The sequence below is a fragment of the Alligator sinensis genome, unplaced genomic scaffold (assembly GCF_000455745.1).
Source record: "Alligator sinensis unplaced genomic scaffold, ASM45574v1 scaffold607_1, whole genome shotgun sequence".
In the NCBI taxonomy this organism is placed as follows: Eukaryota; Metazoa; Chordata; order Crocodylia; family Alligatoridae; genus Alligator; species Alligator sinensis.
Window position 1 is genome coordinate 1,170,825 of NW_005841935.1, and position 18,750 is coordinate 1,189,574.

Here is an 18,750-nt window from a genome sequence, read left to right on the forward strand (position 1 = left end):
GAGTGAATCAGTGATTGAATGTGTAACACGGTAGCAGGCAGTGATTAACACCTAAGGAAACTGCAGATCAACCAACGGAAGAACTCAATAGAAGACAATGCAGCAACCGGGACATCTCTAAACGTCACTGATCAAGGGCTAGAAGCCCTGGTCTGTGTTAATCAACGCCGGGGACCAACTTTTGGGCTGAATATCTCCAAATCGACCGCTCCCAGAGCCCTATTCAAAATTCATCAACGGACTCCCAAACCTGCACGTACGTGTGGACGACCCCTGGGGCTGACAGATGCCATCCAGTAGCCACCGAGGGGGAAGTCCCACGAGGGTCAATGACCCCTGGATTGGGCAAACCTGAAAACTGGAGAGTCACCAAAGTCTGCCAAGGACAGATAAAAAGCAGTGAAAAGTGACCCTCAGGGGTGCCCTCTTGATCTCCAACTTGACCCGCACCTGACCTGTCCAGCCAGAAGGACCAGCTGGCGACCCACTTCTGCAAGATAACACCATGCTGAAAGAAGCCTCAACAACAGACTCCAGTGCCTGTGGGATAGGTATACCTGACTCTTGTAGCTTGTCTGTGTGTGTGTGTGTGTGTGTGTGTGTGTGTGTAAGGACCAGCCCCAAGGTTTATGATTTAACTCATTACAGTGTTTCAATCCACCTAATAAACCAGAATTTTAAGGATCCCGAGTTGGACATTTGTAGCCAACAACGTTTGCCCTTTTCCAATCATCAAGAACCTCTCCTGATTGCCATGGGTTTTCAAAGATGATGGCCAGTGGCTCTGCAGTCTCATCAGTCACTCCCTCAGTACCCGAGGGTGCATCCCGTTCGGCACCATGGACTTGTATATTTCCAGCTTTTCTAAATAGTTCCTACCTGTTTTTTCACCACTGATGATTACTCGCATGCTTCCCAAACTGTGCTACCTGGTGCAGTAGCCTGAGAGCTGGCCTTGCCTGTCAAGACTGAGGTGAAAAGGGCATTGAATACTTCAGCCTTTTTCTCATCGTGTCACTAGGTTGCTGCCTCTATTTAGTAAGGGACCCACATTTTCCCTGATCTTTCTTTTGTTGCTGACATACTTGTAGAAACTTCTTACCCTTCATGTCCCTTGCTAGCTACAACTCCAATTGTGCTTTGGCCTTCTTGACTTCCCTGCATGCCTGAGCAATGCTTTTATACTCTTCCCTATTTATTTGTCCAAGTGTCCACTTATAAGCTGCTTTTTTGTGACTTGGTTTACTGAAGTCTTCCCTGCTAAGCCAAGCTGGTCTTCTGCTATACTTGCTGCACTCATTGTAAGGTTTCTTGCAAGTACAGCCAATTCTCCTGGACTCCTCTTCCCCTCAGACTGCCTTCCCAGGGGATCCTGACCATGAGTTCTGAATCAGTCTGCTTTTTTGAAGTCCACAGTCCTTACTCTGCTGCTCTCCATCCTTCCTTTCCTCAGTATCCTTAACTCAAATGTCTTGTGATTACTACTGCCCAAGTTGACATCCACTACTACATTCCCCACCAATTCTTCCCTGTTTGGAAGCAGCAGCTCAAGAAGAGCATGGCCCTTAGTTAGCCACTCCAGCACTCCTGCCATGAAGTTGTGCCCAATACTCTCCAAAAGCTTCCTGGATTGCCTGTGCATTGCTGTATTGCCCTCCCAGCAGATGTCAAGATGACTGAAGCCCCCCCGTGAGAAACAGCACTTGTGATTGGGAAGCTTTCACTAGCTGTTTGAAGAAGCCTCATCCACTGCTTCCTCCTGGTCTGGTGGTCTATAGCGACACCCAGTACAATATTACCCTTGTTGCTCTCCCCTCTAACCTTAACCTAGAGATTTTCAACAGGCCTATCTCCAATTTCATACTGGATTTCTGAGCAATTGTACATCTCTTTTACATACAGTGCAATTCTTCCTCCTCTCCTCCCCTGCCTGTCCTTCCTGAACAGTTTGTACCCACCCAAGACAGTGCTCCAGTTGTGTGAGCTATCCCACCAAGTCTCTGTTATTCCAAGCATGTCATAGTTCTGTGACTGAGTGAGGACTTCTAATTCTTTCTGCTTGTTTTCCAGGCTCTGTGTATTCGTGTACAGGCACCTGAGGTAAGTAGTCAATTGCCCTGATTTGTCAGGACATATGAGAACACCTCCCACCACCCCTCCTGCTTGCTCTTCCTCTAGGTCTCCCACATCCCCACCTACCTCAGGACTTTGGTCTCCATTCCCTGGTGAGCCTAGCTTAAAACCCTCCTCACTCGGTTAGTGAGCCTGCCTGCAAAGATGTTCTTCCCTCTCTTCATCAGATGGATCCCATCTCTCCCCAGCAATCCTTTCTCTTGGAAGAGCATCCATGGTGAAATCAGCCAAATCCCTGCTGGCAACACCACCTGTGCAGCAGGTATTGATTTGCAGGATGCACCTGTTCCTGCCTGGGCCCTTTCCCTTGACAAAAGATCGAAGACAACACTACATGAGCCCCAGACCCTTTCACCTAGAGCCCTGTAGTCACTTTTAATCCTCTCAGTGATGAGAAGAGAGGGCCTTGTATGAAAGGGGTGCTTGGCAGGTTTCACACAGAAATGTCTTATCTCAGTGCTCTAGGAAAGAGATATACAGGTAGTGGTGTTGAAGAATTAGCCATTTGCTGCAGGGGTTGTGGCTGGACGTAACGCACAGAGTTTTTGAGTAAACATTACAACAGATGAATGTGCCTCCACAAACTAGTAACAGAAAATTTACTGAATATGCTAATCCATAGGTACCTCCTGAAGACTCCTCAAGCAACTGACAGCTTGAAACAGTTGGTAGATATCACTACAGAAAATGAACATGATGAATTCATCAGTTCAACTGCTTTTCAGGAATGGGTACGTTCAGCATTTGAAGAAGTGCTTAGTTGTGAATCAGATATGCCCGAGTATTTTCTGTCTTGTATCACTGATGTTGAAATCCCTTTTTGACATTACCATTGTCTGAGGAGTGGAGCAAATTTTGAAGGGTGCTTATCAACTTCCACTGTTAGCAGCTTATGGAAATGTCAACTATCTAGGATACCTGTCCTTGTATTACTGGTGAATGACAACATTGAGAATATGAAAAGGTGCACATGGCTACAATGTTTTGATTTTTGGTGACTGGAAAGACTTACAGCAAACTGTCTCCAGACCAGGTCATTGAAATGACCATGAACAAAGAATCCAAGAACAAAAGTAGTGGGGGCCAGATTGGATTTACCAAGAATCTATCCATGGTTGCAGTCAACATACCCAGTAGACCAGTTATTATGCAGTTAAGGGAAAAACTAAAACAGGTGCCTCATTTCAAGCAACACTTGTATCGCCATCCAGAACTGGGTCCACCAAGAATGGAGATGGACTGCAAGGTTGCTGATTCTGTGAAGACCGCTCTGGAAGAATGGGATGCTGACCCATGGGATCTGCATCTATGAGGGTAATGTGATGGTGGAAAACATTTTGGATAGACTTTCTTCCAGAACTCAGTCAATACATGAAATTTACCACATGGAAAAGCAAAACATTTGCGACAAAGACAGCTGCAACCACGAGCAAGCAAGAGAGTATAGGAAGATGGTTGACTACACTTCAATGAAACAAGTCACTGACCTTCTAACAAGCAAAAAAAAAAGACAACCATAACTTCAGAAGAAATCATGCAATACAGAATTACTGCTGAGCCTTTTGCTCTGGACAGCAGATGGAATGTTCCAGAAACCTGTCAAATCAAAGTTCATAACATTGATGAACCTCCAGTTGATCTCACCACCATCATATTATCGTGCATTAATAGATGTTGGAATGAAATGGAATAAAGTCCAAATAAAGTCCCACCAAGCAACACATGGTCTGAGTAAGTCCTCAGTTTCTTCAAGTATGTTGCTGGCTGACATCCACAAGCAGTGGCATTTCATTTCATGAATGCTGTTTATGATGAAGAACTGTTGAAGACTAGTACAAAACAGCATGAGCAACAGCCTCGCTCAAAGCCATTTGGGTTCAATTCCTAATGTCTATGCTGTTTCTGACCAGCAAATGCCTACTGGAGCATCCTGGCACTCATTTCTAACAAAGCATTCTAACAAAATGAGACCATATTTCCTCTAGAATGAATGCTGTTCTTACTTCCACCACGCTGACCTATACTTCACAATTAATCCAATCTGTTAGAATTTAAAATCCAGAAAACAGAGCGTGCTTTGTATTGAAATCTCCATGTGAGGCTGGCAAAATGGCGTTTCCTCCATACACTCTTGATTTCGAAGATACTTATGTATAGATTGTTGCTTCCTACATGAGTCATGTGACTAAGCAGATATGAGCATGTACAAGAAGAAACCAGGAGACACCATCATTCTACTACTGCTGTTCGTTATTTCCCAAGTGTGATGTAGCATCTGCTGGTCTTGGGGCTTACAGATGCATTGGAGCAGACAGTGGGAGGTTTCTTTGGCTGTGGTAAAGTGACATCAATGAAGCAAACCTTACAGTCAAAAGATATGATGTATATGGAGACTATGCAACAACTTGCAAAAAAAAGTGAGAAGCTTACTGAAGATCCATTCCATAAACTGGCTTTATTCATTGTCAGAATACTTTACAGTGCGAGCGATAGTTCTCCACTATGAATGGAGAGATTCACAACATGCACAAAATTGTGATCTAACAAATTTTGGGTGGACATCAGTGTTGGATGTGTTGGAACCTGATGCATATTAAAAGTGGACTGCCAGATGGAATGAAATTGCCTCTAATCCATGAAAATGGACATTCAGATGAGCCAATTAAAGCTACTGTTGTAGTGTCATCTGAAGAAGATAGTGATACAGAAGAATGCCTAGATTAAAAATATCCAGTGTATTCCATATTACAGACTTGACTTCAAATTTGAGTTGCAGTGTTTTATTTTACTTAAATGTATTCCATAATAACTTGTACCTTTGTTATTAATAATATTAAATATGACTTTGAAAAAAATAGATGGTAAAACTTTCCACTTGAAAAATACTTTTGGTGTTGCTAAAAAAAAGCAGTCAGTATTGATGGTTTTTGCATTTAAAGGCTTGGAGATGCCAAACAATGGGTTATTACTTATCAAAAGACAAAGGAAGCTTGTAGGCTAATTACAATACCTATTTAAAGTAGTTTAGAAAAATCAAAATTATTCATCTTGTTTGTTATGACCACCATTTTTAAAGACAGAGGCTAAATGCCAAAATTAGAAAAGTAACCCCCCCAGGCTAAATTTCATCCTAAGCCACTCAAAAATGATTTCCAGTCATAAAAAGGTCCCCTAAAAAAAACAATGCATAGGCTATATATATATCTATATATATAGTCCATGCATTTTTAAGGGACTTATTTATGACTGGAAATATATATATGATACATATATATGACTAGACTATATAGGCAGATACATCCTTTTCTTTATTGATCCATAACCACAGTTCTTTGAAGAGGATCAGTTTGTTTTCCATACTAGGAAAGGCTATGTGGCTCACTACTTAGTTCCAGAAAGTCAGAAGTTTGCTAGGCATAGAAACTGGAGGGTTCTAAATGGCTTATAAAGTAGATTTTCAGCTGGAATTACAGCCACCTGTTAGAGACTTTACAAACCCAGAAAATCAAGAGACTGGCCAAGGCTATGTTATGAAGCTCTGCTGTCATAGCTGTATCAGCCAGGAATGGGAGAGGGAAAAGAAAATAAATCAGTCATTCCCCATCACCTGTACAGCTATGCTAGTCAAATCCTTGGTGTAAATACAGACAGACTATCATATTGGCTTTGGTGGTAGGTAATGGGGGTAGCAATTCTAGCAAAAATAGACATGCTGCATGCTCATTAGACAGCTCTGTCAATGTAGCTATAACAGAAGAGGCTCTTCTAGTGTAGAAAAGCCTTCAGGTAATTTTAGTAGACAATTCTTGTAGCTCTGAATCTGTACTTTACATGGTAGAGCCCTCTAGTCCACTGCTGAAAAAGAGCACTGGGAAAACCCTTGTTTGCTCCATGCTCCTCTGCATCTAATTCACATTTCCAAGAATTGGTGGTTTCAAGAGTTCTTCAGAAGCAAAGAGGAATGTACGACTAAACAGGGTGGAAGTAAAAATACGAGCATCTAAATATCCTAGATCTAGCCAGGAGGGTAAGAATAGGAAGAAGAGCCCCTGGGAAGAGGAATGCCAGCCATAAGAACCAAAAAGAAACCATTTGAGCACATCAGGAAAAGCAGCCTCTCTCCCCCCCCCCCTTTTTTTTATATTGTTTTAAAGTGGAAGAGAAAGGAAAATGGCTTGAATGCTTTTTCTTCACTCAAACACAAATGCAAGGAAGCTTGCTGCAGTCACAATGGCAAGCATCTTCAGATGTCCAGACTTGGAGGCTGTAGAAGAGATCAAAACAATAACTTCAGTTCCTGCCAACCCCCAGCAAAAGCATGTACATGCTTTAGAGCCTAAACTGAGTGACACGCTAGCTTGACAAATCTCCACAAATTTCAAATGTGAATGAAGGGTGTTCTTGGTATTCAAATGTGAATCAGGTATTTATTTAACACTGAGGGGAGAAGCTGTGTAGCAGAAACTTTGTAAGCAGTTTAGTAAGCCTCAAAATGTATTAGGTGAGAGAAGCCTAAAAAAGTCCAAGAAGGAAAATAAAGGCAAGTTACCAGCAAGTTTTATTGATAAATAACATTTTGTTTTTTCTCTTGTTCTGTATTCTTCACTCCAACATTCTAATGCTACAGTTGTAAACAAAGCGCAAGTTCTTGGAAAGTCAATTAATTGTGAAATAAAAGCAAAAAAAGCCTGTTAAATATCTTTCACAGACTGCAAGCATCCGATTTTTCAAACCTACTGCCTTCATATTAAATGTATATATGTGTATAATATATATTATTCATTCATTCAAGACCATGAAAGAACAGTTAAATTTATCTTTAAAAATCCTGCTATTTTTTTTATTGCTAAAGAATCTGGATTAGTTGCTATGGTTTCAGAAGCAGTGATTAATTAGCCTTTGAAATCTCCACAAGATATTGAGACATGAAATCATGAATCCATTTATCAGTATCGGGTAGTGAGGTGTCCACTAAGTATGTTACTATTTTTCGGTCCCAAGAATTACTGCTTTCATTAACTGCCTGTATCAGTGCCACCAGGGGTTTCTTCTCTACATGATTTCGAAACACTATTGATGCTTCTTCTGACCACTGCTGGAATTTCACTCCTAGGACAAACAAAGAAAAGCATAAGGTCACTTAAAGGAGATGCTTAAAAGAAAGGTTCTTGGCAATTCTAATGCCTGAGACAACAAAGATACTCAAACATATTGCTGTCAAGAGAAAGAAGAATGCACAGTTCTATTTAAAGGGATACAGGTTATAGCCATATTGGTCTGCAGGCAAAAGGAATCAGAACTTGTGGTAGAGGTGATATCTTTTCTATTTCTATATTGGTTCTATTTAAAAGCACTTAAAAACCTTACTTTGGTTTCAGTAGAATCCAGCAAAATGCATCTGATTGTCAGATACTGCAGGTGTTGGGAAGAAGATGAAGTCACCTTCCAAAAAAAGGGTTACTCCATTAACCAACCTGCATCAAGTGTCCCTATGCCCACTGCACAGGAGTTAATTATTCCAAAATTTTACCTTGCTATTCACTCATATCTGGGCAGCAGATAACTGGCAAAAGAAACAGGCAATGTATGTGTGGACACAAATACTGCTAGCTAGCAGAATGCAGATAACTGAGAAAGGAGCTGTGTGGAAAGAGAGCAGGAAAACAAAAGGGATAGAATATAAAAGAGGAGACCATATTGTTCATGGAGGGCAAGGGAGTAGAAAAAGAAAGGAAATAGGCAAATATGAAAGAATAAGAAAAGGGGAGCTACTGACTTTGCTACCTCCCGCTCTGTCTGCTTTGACTCTCAAAGTACCTAAAAAAAAAAAAGTCATCTTAACTAGCCAGCTGGCAATTTCCAGAATCCCTGAGCAGCATAAGAGTTTGCTCAACTGAAACACCACCCCAGTATAACAAAAGAAAAAGACATGGGTGCAGAGCAGTTCACTCAGAAACACTTTCAGGTACACCTGCTTCCTGGGGATGTGGCAGTTGGAGTAACTTAGAGCAGCTTCAGGGCTAGAGACAGACATTAAAAAAAACCCCAAGCCTACATTGATTCAATCTTTGCAGGTTAGTCTAACCTGCAAAGATTGAACTGATTTGCAAGTGGATAGACAATTCACTTTTGAATCGAGAAATGCAGGCATATGCCAGCTGTGGCTCAATCTAGAAGGCGGGGGGTGCTAGAGCGAGCCCTCCCATACCCTTCCACAGTGCTGAGCAAAGGAGGGGTTTGGCCAGGCCCCTGCAGGCCCTATGATTAGGGTAAGGTTTAAACCCCCACCTTGGCCTGCACAGTCCCCAGCTGGGGTATGCATGGAGGGGGAAGGGGAAGCAGACCTGGCCAGGCTTTTCCTCCACTTGGGGTTCAAGGGGTGGGAGTGTTGCCAGACCCTGGGCCCCCACTGGCACTCTGAAGCAAAGGGGGAGGCGGGGAGGACTGCTTGTGTGGACTGCATGCATCTGTTGATGATACTGAGCTTTTCAATATCCTTCTCCCTGCTTCTTCATACTGTCTGCATCAAACTGACAGGCACTGCATTCACTGCAAACCAGGCCATTTATCACACCTCTCTGTCCCCTGTTGAACACTGACTGCAACCAGCAGATTCCTGCAGACAGATTGCAGCCAGCAGGGTGCTTATCAGAATACAAAGTTTATCAGCCCATCAAGCGCTACAAAAGAAAACAAATGTACCTCTCATTAATTTCAAGCTCTTATCTGCAGGGTGCATTTGCAAGCCATAACTTCTAGCCCTAAGTGGACATGGTTCTGTATGCCTTTCTTTCAGTGAAATTGGAGACACACACACATTTCAGCACTAGTTACCATGGGGGGGGGTGGAGGGGGTGGCATGGCCAGATGCCAGCTGGGATTCATGCTGCTGGGGTCCCTGCCAGGGGAGAGGGGTGGGAGCAGGATCCTTGCTTGAGCAGCAAGCGGTGAGGGGGGGGGGGCAGGGGAAGCCTGGCAGACTCCGATTTAACTTAAACCGGGAAGGGGTCTGGGACAGAAGTTCCATAAACTGGTTTGACCCAAATCAGTTAAGTCTGATGCTACATTCAAACAGGTTTATTTTAAACCAGTTTCGGCCATTTTGAAACTGGTTTATATGCACTGATTATGTTCTGTTACAGGTTTAAACCAGTTTCTGATCACTTAAACTGGTTTGTGTAACTTCTATCCCTAACTCAAGAGCATCCTTTGCTACATGACAGCAGATCAGCAGAGAACTGGGTCTAGGACCTAACACCAACTTCTGCCTGTCCCCTCACCTCCCCAGAAATCCCCAACACATGCCAGGCATAGCTGAAAGATCTGTGCCACTGCTCTAAAGGGGAGGAGAAAAGCAGTAACTATAATTAAAGCAGACAGGCAAGTGAGAAAATTGCATGAAGATGGCATGGAGTTGGAAGTGGAAGGAGACAGGAGAAAATGTGGCAGGAAAAAACAGCAACTTAACTTTAATATATTTGATTTGACCTAAAAACCTTATGTAACATAATTCTTTGGCAGAACAATTCAAATACTCTTAAATTGGTAGAAAGAACAGAAAGAATACAACAGCTTTCTCTATTTTTCTTCTCCCCCTTCCAATATACTGTTAGCTACTCTGGACCCTAACCAACCGGGGGGAACTGAAAATTAAAATGAAACAAAACCCTCATCATGGGGTATAGTCAGAAAAAAAACCCAAATAAAACCCCGAACCATCATGTCTATCAATTTAAAAACAGAGACGGGGAGGGTGACTGACTACAAGGCAAGCTGATTTGCTGCAACTATTTCAGACATGTCCACTTTATCCTTCTGTAAGTGGAAGTTAAAGGAAAATAATTTGGCAGCTGTTTCATTGAGGAGTGAACCTAAGACAGTTCAGCTTCTGAACTTCTTCTACTGCCACAACATGCTGAGGCAGAATGGACAACCAGACTGGTTAAGGAAACAAGAGATCAATTTTTGTGGACCTCATGAAAAAAGCAAAGGATGGCTTCAAAAGGTTAGATTTTAAAACATTGTGGAAGAGTGGAATAGTCTTCATAGTAAGCTGGAGCTTCATAGCATAGTCTTCAAGTTTATATGAGGAACTGTGTTTAAAGACCTGAAAGTTGTTTATTTCCTTTCTTCTCTCCCCAAGGAGAAAGCACTTACGAAGCTACTATTCAATTTCACTTGCATTGTATTTTTCTCAGAAGCCATATTCCAGGCAGTATTAGTTAAGATGATATAGCATTTTGCAATAAGGATACAGATATTTTGATGACAAGTAAATGGAAGTCCCATTTTTCACTTCATTATATAGTGAATTGACTAAATTTTTATTCTGAAAAAAAGCTACTTGTGTCATTCTCCCCCTAGTGATTTCCACAAACATTTTTTACCAATGATACTCTTGCAAAATTGCAAATATTTACAACCTACCTGCAAGCTGGGCTGTTATAGCTTGAAATGGTAGTTTTCTGAACGCGTCTACTAGAGGCTGTATTTTCCTGATGCTCACCACCTCATGTTTGCCATAGTCCAGTTCATATACCGATACTAGCCCATTTGTCAGAATTCCTTTTATTAGCACCCTGTACCATCTTAATAGTATTTAAGACACAAAGTGGGAGGGGAGGAAGGGGGAAGAAGGAAAGGAGGAGAGAAAAAAGGCTGTTAATTCATACACTGTAAATAAAATTAGAAAAAGCTTTAAGATTAGGTAGGGTGCGTCAAGGAAGGGAGGCATAGTAGGATGGAGAATCAGAGGCGACTAAAAAAATTCATCATAAGTTACTTTTGCTTGATATTTTGTACAAAACAAGTACAAGTTCAGCACTGAAAAAAAGTGTGCAGCTCAGTTTTCAAAAACTGAGGAGGAAAGAAAAAGTGTTATTCAAATGTTGGTAGTGTTGGAGTGATGATGTAGCCATGATGGTCCTCCAGGATTTATGAAAGGCAAGGATTTTTGGGGGGTACATTTTATTGGATCAACCACGTGGTTGGAATAAAGTTAGATAAGCTTGCATGCAAATATTATCTAACTTTATCCAAACCATGTAGTTGTACTAATAATAAATATGAAACCACCTCCAAAAAATCCTTAGTTCTTTCAAATTTTGAGTCACCCAACTTCTTTAGGCAGAAAGGGTGAAAGTGGGAAAAGTGTCACACAAAATGGGGAGGGGGGGAAGGGGCATATTTTGTCATCTTTACTTCCATGCAGTGCTGAAATAGGCGAGAGAGGAAACCCTTATCAACCAAAACAATTAAAATGTTGAAAATATTTTTTTTTTGCAGTTTTCCATAAAGAAAAGTGTAGCTGCAAGTGAAATTCTTTTTGACTGGAAATTCATTTTTCATACAGTAAAAATTCATTAGAAAATGTGTCTGGCTCTAGAAGTTGTCACCACCACACCAGACTTAGAATTTTATGTAGTTATTAAGCAGGGTATTACCAATGCACGTATTTTTAAGGAGATATTTAGAGGACAATAAGCAATTCCTTGAACACAAGAAAGCTTCAAAAGCACTATGGGGTGCAGGGGTAGGAGATACACCCATATTAGATATAATCCTTAAAAAATGTGGAATTAAAGCTTTATAATTATTAAAGAAAAATGGACACTGATACGATGTCAAAACTGAGATGACAGGTAAAACTTTTAAAAATATTTAAATGTTTAAGTTGCATTATTTAAAAAAATGACTTGGTCTAAGTCTCACTGAAGTGCAATAGAATATAAGTAACATTTTTAAAAGAACTTGATATCCAAGGCAAATAAGTCATGAAGCCCCCTAAAAAATGAAGGCAAACAGTTTGATGTTGTAGGAAAAAGTGAAATTAAAATAGTTGAAGAAACAAGTCAAGATGACTATTTTAATTGATAAAATAAAAACATCTTATGAAGAACCTAGGCATTTCTTTAAAAAAGAATAGGGGTGAATGTGCATGCACATATAAACGTGCGTGTGCATGCATGCGCGCGCGTGCACACACACACACACACACACACACACTGTTCAGCCACCATCATTCACCTACCTTTTAAATACTTGGAACAATACTATATATTTTGTCAACAGTACTGTTCTGGATGGCAACTGACTGATACAGATGAGTAGAAACAGTCATTTAACAAAAAGAGCAGTGTTAAAAAAAAATCTCAAAATAATAACAATTATGTAAGGTGGCTGTTGCTTGATTGACAAGTCTTAAACACTCCATTAGCCAGATTTGGGACCTCAGGGGGCAGTGCTATAACTGGGAGGGAGAGGGCATGAGGGGGCAGCAGCAAATGGAGCACCATCCCAGATACCAATGCAGTGGGGGCACCAAAATGGCACCCCCGTACCTGGGGAGTCTGCACCCTGACTGCAGTGGCAATCGAGGCAGGCAAGCCACAGCGTGGCAGCAGCAGCAAGGGACTTTTCTAAGACCCTGGAGCAGATAAGTCTCACATCCATTATCTCCCTCCCCTCTGGAGCTCAGCAACACCCTTAGGTCAGTGTTGCAGCCATCACCTGGAAAGCAGAGTCTACAATTTTACTTTTTCCCTGACCTCTCCGATATGGATGGTAAATCTGCTACTTTGTTAGCAACGTGTGACAGATACTTTTCTTGAGGCCAAATATTAAGAGAGACTGACATGCAAGATACATTCTTAATTCAATAAAATCAAGCTTCATTAGCCAACATTTTAAGTAAATGTCTCTGTGGCCTCAACAGAATCAAGTCCTTTAAGTAGCACTGTAAGCAAAGCATGCTTTGAAGGAGCAGTGAATTATTATGAAAACAACACTTACTTATTTTCCACTTTAGCTGCATAGAGTTTGTTTTTCTGAACAGTCACAGGTTTCCCTTCTGCCATGCTATAGTATAGAATCATTTCTTCCATAAGGACTTCTAGGTTATGTAGTTCTTGCCAAGGCTGGACAACAAAGTGACCAGGGTGGCAGGCAACTGAAACGTATACATCCATGTGTTCCCCAGGCTTCGATAAAGGTAGAGGAGGGGGCATACAAATGGTAGACACCTCACTGCTGGGTTCTAGAACAGTCTTGACCGATTCAATGATGCATTTCTTGAGACTCATACTCATCAACTCTGAAGCTGGGAGATCATTACTTTTTCCCTTTAAAGAGCCAACTCCACTGGGAGCAGCACTTAAGAAAACATCTTTCTGATGCTTCCACAAGTCAGCATTAGTGATCTGCCGATTGATACTACGATCTGGATCTGGGAAGTTCTTGGGAGTGAACAAATAAATGTGTGCAATTCTCTTCCAGTCATCCAGCTTAACAACCTATAATAGAAAGGATAATGTAAACTCTAGCTTTTCTTCTGTAAAAGGCTTTAATCTTTTATGTGCAACTGAATATGCTTTTTAATAGCCAAAACAGTTGACAGACATCAACATCTAAAGAAAAGGGTTTAGACAGATGCTTTACAGCAGTGTAAATGAGTGAAAGGATGATAGCACTCTCTATAATGGTGTCAAATTACCTTGGAAAAAGAAAGAAAACTATCCAGTTGGTACTTTCTATCTTTCTACTTCCATCCCATGCTCAAAAGATATATACCACCTCCCATGCCATCTAGTGGCAAGTTGTAGTAATAGCACCTACACTATCACTAGTCCTTGCCCATTTGTCCACTCTGGATCACTCTAAACAAAAATCAATGAAGTTACACTGGTATGTACATTTCCCCAGGCCTCAAATGCCTTCAAAATCTGGCAGTAAATACCTACTAAATTAAAGAGCAAAGTTAGCAAACAGTAATTTATAGTGGCTGAAAACAGCCAACTGCTAAATATGGAAGAGCAGGATCCACACCACAAGTTAAGGTTTCTTTTATTTCACACACAACATAGGAGTTCAACCTCTGTAGTCTGCATGAAAGATGCATCTGCCCCATTTCTTAACATAAGCCCTAAATTAAGGATTTTCAAGTAAGCCTGTTAAATTTCTAACTGATTTTAAAAAATGGCCTTAAAGTTCATATTTGAATCTGAATTTTCAGTTCCTATTATACCTTCCACAGACTGCAAAAAACGGAGAAATCTGAACGCAATAAGTTTTAGGATACCTAATGCTAAATTTTGTTAGCTATAAAATCAGTATTGATCATAACTGTATCATGCAACCGTTAAAGCAGAACACATGGTTTATATTGGCTGCATTTCTCCTCCAACATGATACAGTTTAGGAGAATAGATGGTTCCCACAACCACCCATTCTAACCTTTAAACAAGCACTGAACCTTGCCAACCTCATCACCAAAAGCAAGCTTCCTACAGCCCAAAACGCACCAAATGGATCCAGACCACGCCATGACAAGAAACGTAAAACCTGTCAACATATCTCCACCACCCCCACAATAACTACACCCCACAACAGAACCATCACCATTCCTGGATCTTATATTACATTTATGCAGGTGCAAGTGTATCTCATCCAGTGCACCAAATGCCCTGATGGAAAACATGCAGAAGTCAAACAACAACTGCGTACCAGAATAAACGCACACCAAAAATCTATTAAGAACAAGAATACCCAGTTACCTGTGGGGGCACATTTCTCACAAGAAAACCATTCTCTTTTCAAATCTCTAAGTTCTAATTCTCAAAAAGAATTTACAAAACACCTTTCACAGATGAGCCTACGAACTTCACTTCATCAACCTACTGGATACAAAAAATCATGGGCTAAATATAGACACTAGATTTATGACACATTATAACCTGTCTAACATCCATGGGTGATGCATAGGGAGGGGCCCATGCCCCCTGAGATTGGCCGCTGCTGCCACTGGTGGCAGCAGCTTCTGCAGGTGTTCGCCGCTCGCCCCCCGCTGTCGCTGGGTTCTACAGGTGGTCGCTGCTCCCCATCCCACCACTGACACCTATAAACTGTGCTCCCCAGTCTTAGGAGGCACCAGTCACCCATGCTAACAACATCTGACACCCCAGGTAACCTCTCTACCATTTACCAGCTATATTTTTATCACCAGGTCCACATTCCCCTCCCCACCCAAACTGCCTCACCCACTGACTGCCTCAATTTGCATGTTCACTGACTGGCTCTCTCACATGCATACTGGCCTCTGGCTTCTTTACTATTCCATCTAGGAAGAGCACAGACCAACTGCAGACTCTCTCAGCCTGACAAAGGGTATTTGTACTCAAAAGCTTGCACAAAAATAATTTTTCCTACTATTTTAGTTGGTCGCATAAAAGATATCAGATTTACCCAAAGACCTTGTTGGTTTAGGTAGGGTTACCATATTTCCAGGTCCAAAAAAGACGCTCTGTGGCGCGGGGGGGTGGGGGTGGTGCATGAGAAATATAATTGGGGGGGGGGAGCAACATGTTGGTGCCCTGCCCCTTCTCTTGCCCCTCGCTGACAAGCCACACCCCCTGCCCGGTTCTGCTGCTGCCCCTCACTCCAGACTCACTGACCCCAGCCCTGGCAGTACCCCTCACTCCTAAACAGCAGTACCCTGCACCCCATCCCTTGCTGGTGCCCCTCACTCCCGACTCGCAGCCCCCTGGCACTGCCAATGCCCTGCACACCCAACCTACAGTCACCCGTCCTGTCCTCTGTGCCCCTCACTCCTAGACTGCAGTCCCCTGCCAGCCCTGCCAGTGCCCCTTACTCCAGACCCGCAGTCCCCTGCACCCCTCCCAGCCCTGCTGGTGCCCCTCACTCCCGACCCAGGCCTGGTGCCCAAGCAACTCCCACATCTCTCTCTCTCTCCCCAGAGCCCATGCCAAGAGCACGTGACTCCCAACAGCCAATCACCTTGTCAGCTGTTCCCAGCTCGGGAGAGCAGAAAACCCATATATTTGCTCTTATTTTAAAAACCTGCCCAGACGCAGCACTGGTGTCCAACAAAGAGGACATGTCCGGGAAAACCTGGATGTGTGGTAACCCTAGTTTAAGGGAGGAATACCACCACATTTTTGGTCAGCGATGTTCTCAGCCTCTAAGTCGGAAACTAACATTGTAGGGATAGCAATATTTGCTACTTTGGAGGCATTTAAGTGGAGGGAACCACATGAGGAGTGAAGTTTGTTTTATCTGTTGGTGTATGTAGAGGAGTTGGTACCCCTCTTGAGGTTAAAATAATGTTATGATGCCCCCTGATATTAGTGTGGTTATGTGTCTCTATAGAGAAGCGAAAAACATAATTAATTGCCTTTGCTTTTCATTTCTGCATTAGGGAAGTTATAGATATACAAAACCCTTAACTGACTTACAATGCAGTGTCAGTGTATTTTATATATAAATATTATTGATGACATCACCGTATTTACTGGTTTACGTTAATAGATTTCATAGACACTAGGGCTGGAAGAGACTTTGCAAGATCATCAGATCCAGCCCCCTGCCCAAAGGGCAAGAAGTCAACAGGGGCCAAATAATCTCAGTGAGATAGGCATCCAAGTTTTATTTTTAAAGTACCCAGAGTATTTTTTTCTGACTTCCCACATATCTGAAGATGGACATTTTATTTTCCTTGATTTGTGTGGCCAGTCTGAGCTCAGTTTCAGCCTTGGCTTTCCTAGTTCACTCCCTGCAGGTGCAGACCAGTGCTGAATACTCCTCCTTAGTGGTGTTTCCTCATCTTCCATCCTTTATAAGCTGTGTGTGTGTGTGTGTGTGTGTGTGTGTGTGTGTGTGTGTGTGTGTGTGTGTGTGTAAGAGGTCCATGAGTTCCCTATTAAGCCAAGCAGGTCGCCCAGCCCTTTTACTACTTTTTCTGTGGGCTGGAATAGACTTCCCTTGTGCTTCATGGGTTGTGTCCAAGGTTCCCTCCAAGATGCGTGCATGCGTGGCCACGCACAATTTAAAATCTTGCTGCGTGCTAACTTATTAAAGCTGTGCACCCGGCTGAGGAGGTGCTGGGCAGCAGCTTCCTGGAGAGGAGCATGGTGGAGGCACTGGGGCCGGTGTGGGACACTTACCAGAGGTAAGCTCAGGCAGCGACTCCTCCCCAAAGCAAGGTGGGGGCAGGGGCAGGGTGCCTCTTCACTCCCCAAGGTGAGGCGGGGTGGAGGTTAGGGCTCAGGGCTGGCGCCAGGGAACTGCTCCACTCCCCAGCCCCAATGCCACGTGCCTCCTCACTCCGCAAGGCAAGGCAAGGCAAGGCGAGGCACAGGGCACGGGCTGACTCCAGGAAACTGCTCCGCCGGCTCCAGGGAACTGCTCCGCTCCCCAGCCCTGATGCCATGTGCCTCCTCACTCCCCAAGGTGAGGTGGGGGCTGGGCTGGGGGCTGGTGCAAGCTCTGGCTGGGGCCAGGGCCCTCCCACTGACGAGTGTGACAGCATATCACACTGTCCCAGGAGGAATTGGCTGGGCTCAGCCCCATGTGGAGTGTAGCAGTCCCTTTGGGCTCCAGGCCCCTGGCACTGTTCCACGTCGTCCAGGTCCCCTGGGTTTCCCCGGCCCAGGCAAGGCTCTTCTCCATCCATCCATCCCAGTCCCTTGGGGTCCCTGGCCCCAGACAAGGCTGATCACCATCCACTACAGTCCCAGGGTCCCTGACCCTTATAGGGATCTACGCAGGGTGCCCCTCAGGCACCTGTGGTTTCCGAAGCAGTGCACATCAAAAGGGGGAGGTGGGACAGAAGCAGCATGCTCGCAGACTGAAGCGATGCGCTCATGGACCGCTACACCTTAGAGGGAACACTGATTATGCCCTTGAGGAGCAACCACTTGTCATGGACTCCCCTCCCTATTGGATTATGGCTTCTCAGGGCCTCAACACCTAGCCTCCTAAGCTTGTGAAAGTTGGCTTTCCTAAAGTTGAAGACTTCTGCATTACTGACCAACTTGCCAGCTTTGCTGCAAGTAGAAAAAGTGATCAACTTGTAGTCACTGTCTCCCAGCTTCCCTTCAATTCTCAGGTCGCTCACTAGATCCTCCCCTTTGGCCAGTACTAGGTCCAGCAGCGCCTCGCCTCTTGTCAGTCCATAGACTTCTCGTGAAAAATAGAGCTCATCAACGCTTGTGAGGAAGCACTGCAACCAAATGGGTTTGGTTGACTGCTCTTCCCATGAGATGTCAGGGTAGTTAAAGTCACCCATGACAACCATGCAACAAGAGTGTGCAGCCTCAGCCAGTTCCCTGGAGAATTCCTGGTCAAGTTCTAGCTCTTGATTAGGAGGCCTGTAGTCATGGGTCACTGGTGCCTCCTGAGTCGGGGGCGGGGGGGCGGCACCAGATCAGCGAGCCAGGTCCCCATGGCGGCTGATCGCCGAGCCCAGACACCACAGTGGCGAAACTGGAAGTGTGCAGTTTCACCGGCACTTCTGGTTTTATGGCTGTAGCTTCCAAGGGGTACACAGCCAATCTCAGGGGGTGTATGTGCACCCATGTGCACCCCCTATGCATTGCCAATGTCTGCAGTAGACTCCTACTGTTATACCCCCTTCACCACGTTCCCACCTGATGTTAACCCAGAGGGTCTCAAGTCGCCCTCCTTTGTTGTCAATCTCCGCCTGCAGAGAAGTGTAGTGCTTCTTCACATAGAGAGCTATGTCCCCACCCTTTCTTGCAACACAAACTCTCCTGTATAGGGTATAGCCATCTATACTTATGATGCAGTCATAGGTGGAGTACC

The 18,750-nt window shown here is 43.6% G+C and overlaps 1 protein-coding gene and 1 long non-coding RNA gene across 2 annotated transcripts in view; one reads left to right on the forward strand and one right to left on the reverse strand.

Annotated features, from left to right (window-relative positions):
* LOC112549588 overlaps positions 1 to 2,440 on the forward strand; it is a 7,739-nt gene extending 5,299 nt beyond the window's left edge. Inside the window, exon 3 of the long non-coding RNA XR_003093075.1 lies at positions 2,071 to 2,440. This is a non-coding gene — a long non-coding RNA (uncharacterized LOC112549588). The remainder of the gene's footprint in view (positions 1 to 2,070) is intronic.
* Positions 2,441 to 6,509: 4,069 nt separating this feature from the next.
* Positions 6,510 to 18,750, reverse strand: part of TDRD7 (tudor domain containing 7) — a 99,920-nt gene continuing 87,679 nt past the window's right edge. The window contains 3 exon segments of the mRNA XM_014518017.2: positions 6,510 to 7,242; positions 10,561 to 10,721; positions 12,925 to 13,424. Coding sequence (XP_014373503.1) covers positions 7,022 to 7,242; positions 10,561 to 10,721; positions 12,925 to 13,424 — 882 coding nt within the window. The 3' untranslated portion in view covers positions 6,510 to 7,021.